This window comes from Engraulis encrasicolus, unplaced genomic scaffold (genome assembly GCF_034702125.1).
Source record: "Engraulis encrasicolus isolate BLACKSEA-1 unplaced genomic scaffold, IST_EnEncr_1.0 scaffold_39_np1212, whole genome shotgun sequence".
NCBI lineage: Eukaryota > Metazoa > Chordata > Actinopteri > Clupeiformes > Engraulidae > Engraulis > Engraulis encrasicolus.
Genome location: NW_026945698.1, coordinates 459,824 through 473,467, shown reverse-complemented (window position 1 = coordinate 473,467; position 13,644 = coordinate 459,824). Strand labels below are relative to the sequence as shown.

The 13,644-nt window shown below is 44.4% G+C and overlaps 1 protein-coding gene across 1 annotated transcript; it reads right to left on the bottom strand.

Moving 5' to 3' along the window:
• Nucleotides 1-431: 431 nt before the first annotated feature.
• On the bottom strand, nucleotides 432-13,432 carry LOC134443922 (NACHT, LRR and PYD domains-containing protein 1 homolog). The gene is made up of 5 exons (XM_063193443.1): nucleotides 13,358-13,432; nucleotides 12,304-13,187; nucleotides 11,916-12,101; nucleotides 1,590-2,126; nucleotides 432-873 (listed from the first exon to the last, which is right to left on the bottom strand). The coding sequence occupies exons 1-5, from the start codon at nucleotides 13,411-13,413 to the stop codon at nucleotides 566-568; spliced, it is 1,971 nt and encodes a 656-aa protein (XP_063049513.1). The 5' UTR covers nucleotides 13,414-13,432; the 3' UTR covers nucleotides 432-565.
• Between the last annotated feature and the right edge of the window lie 212 nt (nucleotides 13,433-13,644).

Sequence of the window (13,644 nt, the reverse complement as noted above, 5' to 3'; positions counted from 1 at the left end):
GCCGTTATGAATCTCCTGTATTATCTCCTGTATTGACTGGCAAAAGTGAATATGGAGGGCCTTTCCTGCGATATTCTAATGTTGGTTGTCAAGGTGGCACTCGGAGGGCTCAATACTTTCTTGGGTGGTACTTCACACAAAAAGTTTGAGAACCACTGATATACAGTATAGTGGTAATGGTAGAGTTTCAACTATATACATTATATGTACATCTAGATGCCATGCACAACATGATTGAGAATAAAAAGCACCCAAATAAGACCAGTCGACCGAGCCTAGTCAGCAAGGCCATCAGGCTGATCATCTACAGTCGGAGAAAGGACAGTAGAATCACATGTAGAATAAAGGTAGAAAAACAGTAGAAACATTAGAAAAACAAAATGCAGTGAGCTGTGGAAACAAAGCAGGAACGTTACAATTAAGTCTGTAAATTCAACTCGCTCACACTGCCTTAAAAACAATTTTGTTTTGAATTGTGTGTCTTTCAAGAGAGCAAGACATTTTGACAGTTTAGATCATTTTTTCCACCCTCATGAGAGCAGGATCAAGCTGTCTGGATGTGTCTTCATCTTGCACTCCACAGTTCCTCCACTAGGTGGGGATGCTGTGCCTGTAGGATCGTGCAGAAGGCCAGTTTGCCCTGAGCCCCAGCTGAGCGCAGGCCATCAAACAGGAGCCTCATTTTGTCCTGACTGGTGGCAGCAGCCTGGATGTTGGCGTAGGTCTCCTGGCCAATGATCCTCTGGGAGAGGAGCTGGTCTGCTATGGGCATCACCTCTGTGACCCTCTGGATGAGCTTCGGCCTCTTCTCCTCCAGAGAGGCAGCGGCCAACAGGGGGTCCACGGGGGTCCTGCTGGGCTGCTGTGGAGGACCTGTCAAGGAGCCGGTTATGAAGACCAAAATTAGTATTGTTACTACCAGTCTAAAGTTTTAGTCTAGTTGTATAGGCCAGAATTAGTTGTTTTACTAACACACAAGCAACCATGGGTGCATTTTATTTCACTGCATCACTCTTAGACACATTTATCCAAAATGACTCAGTTATTTAGGTACAGCATATTGGTTACAGACCCTGAAGCAATGTGGGGTCAGGGTCTCTCAGCCATGGATGAAAGTGCTGATACGGATATGAACCTACAACCCTCTGATCTAAGCATTGGGCCTTGGCCTTGGTATTCCACCCAAGGAAGTTGCTATCGTAATTATTTAGCAACAATGTTTTCGAGAAACAGAGTCCAGACAATAAGCACTGCTATACAAAGGCCAATTATGGAACAAGGAGTTTTGAAAATGTTTTCACAATGGGAAGTATGTCAGTCAGCCGTGTGGTTAAGATGAAGGACTTGGGTTGCTGGTTCAAATCCCACCCTTGCACTCTCTCACTCCATGGCTGAAGAGACATGGCCCTTATAGTTTATTCTGATCATTTGTAGGCAGACCTAAGAAATGCGCGCACACACACACACACACACACACACACACACACACACACACACACACACACACACACACACACACACACACACACTCACACACACACACACACACACACACACACACACACATACACACACTCCTACAGTCCTACCTGTGTGTGACTTTGGTGTCCTGTGTGAGTCGGTGTGGTCTTGTCTCCTGTTGTAGTCGACTCCCTGCCACATCACAATTTCCCAAACCGGTTGGTTCCCATTAACACCTTGAAGCTCCATGTCAAATTTCTCTGGTGGTTCCATCAAACCCACCTGGTAGAAGGAGGGCTCAGGTTTGTAGGAGAGGGTCACCCTTGTAGGTTTGATGTCTGAGGGGCAGGAGGTGTGCAGCTGGAACGTGGAGTCGATCCATAGGGATTGGTCGGGGGAAGGTTTGTTGATGGGCTCATTCTTACTCCACTTACTCTCCACCGCCTGGATGGCTGAGGAGGGTGAGGGCAGCAGGTAGACGTCGAAGACCAGAGGCGAAGGGCAGTGTTCATAGATTAGCACTTTACAGTGGCTCTTCACTGGGACACCCAAACTCGCCACCAGCTGCCACAGAGACAACTGCTGTGCGGAGAGCTTGCCATGGAAAAGACTCAGCTCACACGTCTCCAAGGAAACACCGTTGTCATCACCATGCAGGGCCCTGACTGCGTCTCCCAGCAACAGAGGGTCAGAATTCACAGCTAGTTTGATATTTGCTCACGGGCATTTTCTATGATGCTCAATGTTCCTCCGTAGCACTAGTAATACAGTGAAAGAGAGTCAGCAATCTACAGTAGCTGCACCTGATAGTTTTTTTTGACTACAGATAGACGCTTCAGTGCTAAAGTATGCACCCTGGACCTTGCATCGCAAAGCGATGTGTTTCAGAGCATTTTTTATTATTATTTTAAAAAATAAATGAAAATAAAATAAAATAAATTCGATTTTTTCCCCCCCTGGCCCTCCCTCTAACTCTGATTTGTTTTGCCATGGCCCTCCCCTCCTCCTCATTTTTATCATCATGCCACCACCATACTAATGAGATAGGTGTGAAAAACCTCTAATGGCCCACACCCCCCTGTCAATCTCCATGTGCTCTGATAGCACCCCCCCCTGTCACTCTCTTTGTCCTGTGGCCAAGTGAGCAGCATACTCATGAACGACCATCCGGGTACTTTGCTCCTAACTGTGCGTTACGCCCCTTTATGGGTGAAAACAAACCGAATGTCTCATCAGCTTACATGCTATCGGCTACCCTAAATGAACACAGTACATGCTTCAGTCACGGCTGTTTGGCAATATTATTTGAACAGCCGGCAACACAACACGTTTTCGCCATGTTGCGCGTGAACAACGCAAGTCTACAGGTCCTTATCTTTCGTTTATTAAACCCCAACACCACCAATTGACTTGCATTGCCTGTTTTCCCCCACAAATGGGCGTAACGCACATGGAAAACGCCACGCCGTTCTTGAGTATGGCTGTGTTTATCCTAGATGAAAGGGGCGTGTTGTCACCTCTGAATAGCCACTCAAGCACCGATACTTTACATGTGAATAGCTATAGGTGTGGCTGCTACAAGCAGAGAGTACAGAATATTCGAATATTTCTTTTCACTTTCTTTAAATTGGGCCAGCTATATAATTTATTTCATATATATATTTGAAATCTAGAAGGTCTGAGGTTTCTAATGGTGTGACTTATATGTTTCAATGACAAAAACTCACAGAGTTACAGATTTGTTTTTGGAGACATAGATCTCTGAGTGTTAAGAATAGGGGATGCATTAAGACTTGAGAATACGTGGGCCTATTGTTGGCCTCCAAAAGACGTATCCACAGTATCAGGATACCAAAACATTTAGGCTCCAATCGGGAACCACAAACCAGCTGGGGCATTTTTAGCAGAAGGGCCAGCTTGTAGCCTCTTACTGCAGATGGGGGGCGCCGGTGGGCCTATTAGGAGTTAGTAGCCTCTTGCGGCAGATGGGGGGCGCCGGTGGGCCTATTCACTATTTGCTGGAAATATTCAATTATATCATAACAACAACTTTTTTAGAGTTTTTTTTTATTTTGATGCACAAAATGACTGACGTTTCGGCGCACCTGCTCCATCCTCAGAGTCAAACCATACTGGTGATACCGCAGTCAAAATAAAGACATCTTCCCTCCCTTTTGCTTTGGCATTGGTTCTTCAGAAGGGGGTGGGTGTATATAGTAGTTAACCAGTAAGGGCACTCATGGTAAATCTAACAGTTTTCATTTGTCAGTACAAAATAAACTGAAGGTGAAAATAAATCAAAGTGAAAATAGTCATTATGGGCCAGAGCATTCTAAACACCCAAGTGAGTGGGTATATCATGACAACATTGCTATGACACTACTGCGCGCCAGATTTAGACATAGCCATTACAATTTTGGTGACCGTAAGGTTATAACACAGGCTCTACACTAAGATGTTAAGGGGAAAATGAAGCAAAACAAACAAACAAGAAAAACAAAAAAACGCATCAGCGTTTGAAACCATCTCCAACTTTGTTGTTTATTGCATAATGATTTTTAAAAAACAGAAACCGTATATTTGGTAAATAAGGAAATGTTTATTATACATTACAAAATTGAATAATATTCATGAAGTCTGTATATCACTACAAAATGCATTTAAGAATCAGTTACATTTTGACAGGTTATTATCTGTGATATTACCTAATGCCTTGGTGAGATTATCTAATGCTTTGGAACAAACAAACTGCAATTTCCTGTTTCCTTACATCTTCTGGCTTTCTTGGCACAAGCTTTATATTAACCCTTTGATGCTTTAGCGCCCCTAGCGGATGCGCATACGGGACATCAAACGATCGAAACAACAAGTACAAACATATTTGTATAAACAAAATGTTTCAGAAAGAAAATCGATACACACAACTAATAAGCACACTTGGTTTTACAAACACAGAAAACCCCACGATTGTAGCTGCCACGGTTTGCTCATAATCCTCCATCAACCGCACGCTATGTTCATTGATAATGTAAACAAATAGTCCGACTTCGTCAAACTAACATCATGTATAAACATAATAGGAGCGTTTGAAACGGTCTGAAACCCCATGTAAAATTCATTTACACCACCACAAAGACATACCTTAAGTGTGAAGACTTAAAGTTTGAATTTGATGTGTTATGAGTTTGCCTACCTTTAGGTGTTACAAGTGACTGAATTCCCTCATTGAAATAATCCACGGAGACTTCGACATTTTGATGATAATAAAATCCTTTATTCCTCAAAAGCGTGGCTGTACACTGAAGCATTAACTTGTTATCTGTTAGAATCCATCGTTTCTGTTCGCTAGATTTCATTATTTTTTGTGTTTGATTAACTTTTGTCAAGCGAGTTCTACACGCGAAATCTACTTCCGGGTTTGAACAAGGTTGCGTAAAATAACAATAGCCCAAACCATGGAGTTTAAAGGTCAATGATATCTTATTCGGCCAATAGTATTCGCCCATTTGGTTGACAAAATCAGGGGATTCCCTACGTTAGAGCGAAAAGCAAACGCAATTGGTCCATGCGTAACCATCAAGTTCGGTTGCTTGTGTTTTGCCTGGCCATGTGCGTAAATGACCTTCTCGCAGTTGCGCATAGCGGTGTTTCCCGACAGCGCGAAATTTAAAAAACCCAGGAAGATGCAGCGTCGCTATTTTAATACGGATAAAGTCCTACAGCTGTTATTTGACGAAGACATTGATGATGACATTGATTGTCTCAGTAATGGATATCCTGAGAGCATGGACTCAGCTGAGGAGGAGCCGTTTGACGAGCGCATAGATGCCGTTTTGGACGTGTAAGTAGCCTACATGCGACTGCACACTAGCATGACTACACCGACTGTATGCATGCACCGATAGATAGATAGATAGATAGATAGATAGATAGATAGATAGATAGATAGATAGATAGATAGATAGATAGATAGATAGATAGATAGATAGATAGATAGATAGATAGATAGATATGACTCTATATATAGCCTAATAACATAATAATAAGTTAGTTAGTTAGAACTTTATTTATCCCCGTGGGGCAATGTATTGCACTCGCTGGCACAATACACATAAGACACAGTGAGACATAAGTTATAAGCAGACAAGCACATAGAACATAAAAGATAGAACACAGCAATTGACATTCACACTAGTAGGCCTACACATTGGGTGGCTGCATAACTACTTGACCTCATTTAGTGCTTTTAATAATAATAATAGTAACAGTAATAGTAATAGCAAATGTTATTCTATATTATATGGTCATATAATAGTTATGCAAATTTACTGGGTATCTATGTATCTATATATCTATGCATATAATAGTTATATAGTTATATAATGCATGCTGAGCATTGCAAATGTATACTATATGCACAATATAATACTGTTTGCACAATCACTATGTTGTCAAAATGGCAAGGTAGATGCAAGGTACAGCGTAAGCGCTGTAATAGTAGTTGTAAAGGTCACTACCATACTACTGCTATTACACTAAAAGTCTTTACTAATGCGTTACTACATGCATTTGAATGCTTACATATAAATATACATAAATACATCAATTTAATGTTGCTGCTCAGGGGGTCGTTTCTCGACAGTGCCTTTGCTAACGACGTTAGCCATTTTGTTCGTTCTTAAGACCAACGTTGTAACCAAGGTCTTAAGTCGCTCGTAAGACAGTCTTCCGGCTTGGTCTTGAGTTGGTCTTAAGTTGTTCTTAAGTTGTTCTTAAGTTGTTCTTAAGTTGGTCTTGCTCCTGACATTTCAGCGTCTTGGGGCAGGTTCAGGCAGAGTTCAAGTGACAGTGATTGATTACTGCCACCAAGTGCACAAGCGTCTAACTTTTACCACACAAAATGTCCAATGATTAGACAATTTTAAATATATTTGGTTGTGTATGCCGTCTTCCTGCCAGCAAGTCCTTACGTCCAACGTAGGCCACAAGAAAAATAATTGCCATTAAGAGCATTGTGCCTGAAGATGTGCAGGAAGATTGAAAGGTGCGTCAAACACAGTAGGCTACACATGACATCTTTATGAAAGTTGTTAAATACCTGTGAAGACAATCATGCCCCCAAAATCCACCCCAATAACCAAATGTCGCTGTACATATCACTGCACAATAAAATCGCGCCAAATAACTTCGCAATGGCGTCAGCCACACGGTCCACTGTCACTGCGCACGAGGGAGAGGAGGCAGAGAGTTGCGAATATGCCCGAATTGCGCGCACGCCAGCCTGGATGCGCGCGCGCACACACACACACAGAGAGAGAGAGAGAGAGAGAGAGAGAGAGAGAGAGAGAGAGAGAGAGAGAGATGAGTGGAAGTGGATATACTGGATATACTGTTGTGCAGATAAGGCACCTGCGCTTAATTTAAAATTCAGCCGAAATGGATATGTTACCAGTTACCACCAGCAAGTGAGAATTAGGATAGTATACATGCCATCACGCTTTCACCGGCCATTTCTGTGTAGTAATTTGGAGTGATTATGCTACAGTGATATGTAGACCGACATTTGGTTATTGGGGATGGATTTCGGTGACATGATTGCGTTGACAAGTATTTAACGACTTTCATGGAGATGTCATGTGTACTGTGTTTGACGGACCCTCCGTGCATCATCCCTTCCTGCACATCTTTACGCGTAAAGGTCATAATGGCAATTGTTTTTCTTGTAGCCGTCGCGCATAAAGACGTGCTGGCAGAAAGACGACAAACAGACAAATATTTTCTTTTTATTATTTCTCGACTCCTTTCAGTTATCATTTCAAGCAGCATTGAACTGTCCACTCTGTGTGGTTGTTCAAAGGGAAATGACTTAACTTGGTGCCCTCTCGCACTGAAGAGCGCAATGAAGGCATCCCTCGGGGTATCCACAGTTGAAGCCTTTTTAAAAATTACTTCAACTACAGTAAGACCGCGCTTTCTCCAGCAACCACCTTCACAGCTGTCCCTCCTTTCTTCCATCGTCGTAAAAAGCCCCAAGCAACCAGTTCGTCACTTCAAGGTAGAGACATGGGTAACAACGTAGGTTACACATATCTGACCCAAAACAGAGACCCAAAGACAGCGCGACATATCAGTAGCGCGCGTGCGCATGTGTGTGTGTGTGTCCATATTCTCAACCCTCTGCCTCGCGCATGTGACAGCGGGCCGCGTTAAGTAAATGTGCAATGATTCAAATGATCCCAATGTGATCTCGCATGCCTTTCAGAGTAGGCTATCCTCACATTATTTCATTAAGCTGCATTTTTTTCCCAGGGTTGCGATGGGTTGGAGTTCGTGTAGCGTAGTCTATAGACAACAATGACATAGTAGAAATGTTCACAATGTGTGTGCAATCCGACCACGTTGTGCGCGTGTGGGTATTTGTTTCCCACTGCGACAACATATTGTGAAAATTAGAACTCAAGCGGACTCAGAGGAGAATATTATGGATGTTAGAGATTTAAAAGTCCATGCATACATTTATCCCTTCGGGTCTAGAATCATTGCTATTACCCTCCGGCAAGGCATGACAACCACTCATCCACCAACCACCGGTTTCTGAGAGAAGTTACTGAAGACTTATCGTAAATTGATTTAGCAAAACCGGAATAAAATATAAGACATTGTGACATGTAATGCATTATTTGGTTTCTGCTGTCGACGAGGGATGGTTTTGAGGGCACGGTTGTGTTGACAAAGATTTGTGGACTTTGATAGCGTTGTAATTATTGTATCTGACAGCCACGTGAATCATGACGCCGTCACTACTTTGATTGCGACCAATGCAGCCGAGCTGAGGCGAGACACTCCAAGCATTTCCGAAGACTTCCTCGTGTCTGAGAACGTACGTAGGCCTACGTACGTCCAAAGGTTGGTCGCGACTTCGGTCGGTCTTGCGTCTAAAGACCAACTGAAGACCAACTTAAGACCAACTCAAGAGCAACTTAAGACCAACTCAAGAGCAACTTACGACCAACTCAAGACCGACTTAAGACGGTTAGCAAAGGCAAGAATCGAGAAACGGAGTCCAGATCAATTCTTTGTTTGTCAAAGTGTTCACTGCAATGAAATACATGCAAATGGTCCTTATTGTAAGAAATAACATGTAGTATGTATCTTCTTTACTTAGAGGGGAGTCTCCTGTAGATGTGGATGTGGAGGTGGACAGTGGAGAAGGACAGAGCGGGACATGCCCTACACAAATTGGCAGATGAATTGGGAGCTTCAGAACATCTGGTGCAGGTTGCTGCAGCTTCTGCTGAAATACAGAGGCTGTCTGGAGATATCACAATACCTGCCACCACTCCTGCTGCTGCCCCACCAAAGCCTTCCACCTCCACTGCTCCTTCTTTTGCCCCACCACAGTCTGCTAGTCACCGGCTACAGCCTGCCACGGCCACTGCTGCTGCTGCGGCTGCCTCCTCATCCCGGCCTGCTGCCGCTGCCGCTGCCTCCTCGTGCCGCAAGCGACCTCCTGCTGAGACTGTCACCCTCTCCCTCTCCTCTCCTGCCCGCCGTCGCCCTCCAGTTGCCTCTGCTGCACGCTGCAAGGGTCCCTGCTGCTGCTGCGGCTGCCTCCTCCTCCCGGTCTGCTGCTGCTGCGGCTGTCTCCTCATTATGGCCTGATGCTGCGGCTGCCTCCTCCTCCCGGCCTACTGCCGCTGCCTCCTCGCGCCGCATGCGACCTCCTGCTGTGACTGTCACCCTCATCCTCTCCTGCCCGCCGTCGCCCTCCAGTTGCCTCTGCTGCATGACACGAGGGTCCCTCTCCTGCACGCCGTCGCCCTGCCCCACCGCAAAGCCAGCTGTGCAACACAGCAGATGACGACCCTGATGGTTGGTAAGACATTACTGTCGCTGATGTCAAGCCAACAATACTTCTTTTCTCCCCCAAACGCCGCCCAGAAGTCCAGCTGGACTTGCTCCAATCATACTCCCCACTGGACCTTTGTGTTCTGGCCAACGGGGCTCTGGTGTGCTTGCCTGGACTGACAATACAATATAGCAGACAAATTGAGAAGCGAAAACTGCATCGTTACAGGTACTATGGACATGCCCAGTCTTACTATGCAGTGTCACAGGAAGTATGACGTGCCCGGGCTACTGGTGTGGCCATTTTTGTAACTATAATAATATTACTAATGACTGTGTTTGTATAGTAGTGTTCATTCAATCATGCAGATCTATCTATTTTAGAAGTCACACAGACATTTTGAGGTGTTCCAAGTCATACATCCTAGGGAAGCAACGTTTTGAGGAAAGGCTCCTTGAGGGAAAAACTCCCTTGGAAAATCATTTTCAGAAGACTGATCATATCTGAAAAGTAGTACACAGTATGCATACATTCATATCCACTGCACCTAGCAAAAGCACAATGTGCAGTGCTTCAGTATAACAGTATATAAGTCTGGATAGGTTTTGGGCACGTTTTGGAGAGAGTGTGGACCCCTGCTGTAGAAAATACAGCTATGCTTCTCAATTAATCAAAAAATGGGTTTATATAGGACTAAATGTAAATGTAAGTGGAGTCACACTTGATTTTTATTGATATGACTGTTTTTGCCTTTGGGTACTTTTGGAGAGGTTTGGAGAGGTTGGATAGACACTTTGGGAACGCCTATGTCATGTGATGGATATTCTTTTGCAGCTCTTATAAACCTTTGTCTATTGCCTTCAAAATTTTCACACATGTTGCCAACATATAAGTGCATCATGCCATGTAATTTTTTTGGACCTGTGCCACTCCTAAATAATTGTGCACTATAGAATCCAAATAAATCATAGGCGTTTTTTTTATTTTTTTACATTTTTACTGCTGTGCCAACTGTAATATTGAATTCATAATGTTCTCATTAAAACACTTACACTCTTTGAACATGATGTCCCAAATGTATTCTGTTATGTGGTTCATACATTTTGTAAATAGCATATGTAGAACCAGAGATATTCTACTGTACATAATAAGTGTCAAATATAGGCGGAAATTGCCATTTTTTGCATCTGCATCAAAGGGTTAAGCAATAATCAGTGACATTTAGAAGATATTTTTATCCAAAGAGACAAAAAACACAGTTCTATGAGTTGAGTACAATACAGATTCGTTAACCAATCCCATCAGGCAGAAACAGAACCAGTTAGCAGAATATTACCCGAAACACCTCTGGTTGAAAAGATAATGCATTACATTACATTACATGATATGAGATTACATTACATGATATTGCATTACATTTGGCAGATGCCTTTAACCAAAGCAACTTGCAAGCCAGGACATAATCAACACTTGCAGATACACAGACCAATACGTGCAGATTGCAGATTGCCCATAACAGGAAATATACAGACCAATACGGGCCGATTGCATATAACAGATCTGACTCCAAAGATAAGGCTGGTTTGAACACTGACAGAAAGAAGACACAAATAAAAGGAGCTTCAATTGAGAGACATTTTCAGTGTGCTACTTTCTCCAGAGCTCTTGGTGCTAAAAATGCGCACCTTAATCCTATCCGGTCTGGGGGGGGGGGGGGGGTGGTGGTGTGCTAAAAGTGGTGTTAGATGGTGTTAACCCTATCCAGACCGGGGGGGGGGCTGAAAGTGCTTGCACCAACTTTGATGTCGTATAACTCCTGAATGACTGCAGCTATGACTACGAAACTTTGTGACTTTTCCTAAAATGAAGTCGGCTACAGTGTGATACCAAAATATCAAGTTTATCATTTGTGTTGTTGCCATGGCAACGGTTTTCTGACAGGTAAGCCTAACCAAAAATCTAAGTCTCATCATCATCACTTTTCATATTTTTTTACATTTCATTAGCATCAGACACCCTTGTGAACATTTGAAGTGGTCTGAAGCACATAATAACCAAAATTGATGTGCATTACCCAAGTTAGATGGAAAATACATTAAGGTGACATTTTGGACAATAAAATCAGGAAATGACGTCATAATGATGTCATAATATCCAATAATGACACGAAACTGATGTCATTCATAGATCTGTGGCTGAATATCATTCTCTCCAAGTTTGGTGGTCATATGCCATTCAGTTTCTAAGTTATGACTGGGGGGTCAAAAGAGCCCCCCCCCCGGTCCCAAGAATGCCAAAAAAGCCCGGTCTGGATAGGGTTAATCGTGCACCGGCTGGCGTGTTCATGCCACAAGTCTGACTGCTTGAGAACCGCAAAGTTGGTTTGCGATACAAACCGAAAAACACTATCAAATGTCACTGATAGTAGTCCACTGGACGGCCAGGAGGGATCTCTGACTGTATCAAAACTAAGGTCCAACAGGATGCAGTGCCTTCATCAGCTCCTCCACTAGATGGGGCTGTTGTTCCTGTAGGATATTGTAGAAGGCCAGTTTGCTCCGATCACAGCACGTATGATCAAACAGGGACCTCATTTTGTCCTGACTGGTGGCAGCAGCCTGAATGTTGGCGTAGGTCTCCTGGCCAATCATCTCTTGAGAGAGGAGCTGGTCAGCTATGGGCATCACCTCTGTGACCCTCTGGATGAGCTTTGGACGAGTCTTCTTCAGAAATTCTGCCACTATCTGGCAGTCGACTTGCCCAGGTATCTCGTTGGGCTTCTGTGGAGGACCTGTCAAGGAACCAGTTATGAAGACCAAAATGGGTTGTTCAGTAATATTGCCCCAAAAACATAACTACATCTGTTTTACAGTCTCAGAAAATATGTGGCTCTCAGTAGTGGACGCTCAGCTTTGAACCAAAGCGTTTGAAATGTTTATAATCTTTGTAATGTAATGCTAAGCACAATTGCTCATCTATTCATGCTATCGTACCTGTGTTTGACTCTGGGGTGTTCTGTGAGTCAGCGCGATTTTGTTCCGTGAGGTAGTCGACTCCCTGCCTCAGCACCGCTTCCCAAACCGTCTGGTTCTCCGCAGTCTTGATCTCCATCTTGAAGTTCCGCAAGGGGTTCTCCAGATACACCTCAAAGAAGGTAATAGAGGGGTTCCTGTAGTTGAATATCAGCACTGAGGGCGTGATCTCAAGGGAGTCTGGAGAGGTGTGCAGTTGGACTGTGGAGTCGATCCAGAGGGATTGGACGGGAGAAGACTTGCCAATGAACCTGCCCCCCTTACTCTTCACCTCCTGCTTGGCTGAGGAAGACAAGGGCAGCAGGTAGGTGTGCAGGACCAGAGGCCAAGGGCAGTGCTCACAGATCAGCACCTCGCAGTGGTCCTTTACTGGGATGCCCAACCTCACCACCAGCTGCCATACAGAGAAGTGCTGTGCCAAGAGCTTGCCATGGAAACGGCTCAGCTCACACGTCTCCAGGGAAACGCCACTGTCGTCGCTATGCAGAGCCCTGACTGCGTCTCCTAGCAACACTGGGTCAGAACCACCCAGGCAGAGGGAGTGGGGCAGGTAGACCTCCCCCAGCTCTCCTGACAGAAGCTTGATTTCCATCAGAGGACCCGCGGGTCGGTACCCTAACATCTGCAACTGGGCCCAAAACAGCTCCTCCTTGCTGATGCGGTACTGCAGGATGACTGGACCAGAACATGACCAGCGCAGACTGGACTCTGAACACTCATAGCTCCCTGCAGCAGAGCTCACAGTGTACACACACTCTCCACTCTCCAAGGAGATAGAGGGCGGCATCACAGACCAGTGGCCAGGGTCCTGGATATCAGCACATGTTTGACAGATTCTTCCCTCTCTACTTACATATGCACACACACACACATACACACACACACACACATATAATTATGGTTATTAATGTTAATAATTATTAATTAATTAATTAATTGATCAGTAACTTGTTGTTAATATCTTGCTAATATCAGTATGAGAACAACACAGGGCCATAACATGTGAGTGTGTTACCTGAGAGAGGGCAGCTGTGCTCCTGTATGCTGCTGGCTACTGTGTGTGAGGTTCATCTCTGCAGCCTCTGAGGTGTGGGAGGAGTGGGAGCTGCTAGCGGAGGCTAATGTATCTGCTGTATGTGAGTGGGAGCTGCTAGCGGAGGCTAATGTTTCTGCTGTATGTGAGTGGGAGCTGCTAGTGGATGCTAATGTATCTGCTGCTGAATATGAGTGGGAGCTGCTAGCGGTGGCTAATGTATCTGCTAATGTATCTTTTGTATGTGAGTGGGAGCTGCTAGCGGAGGC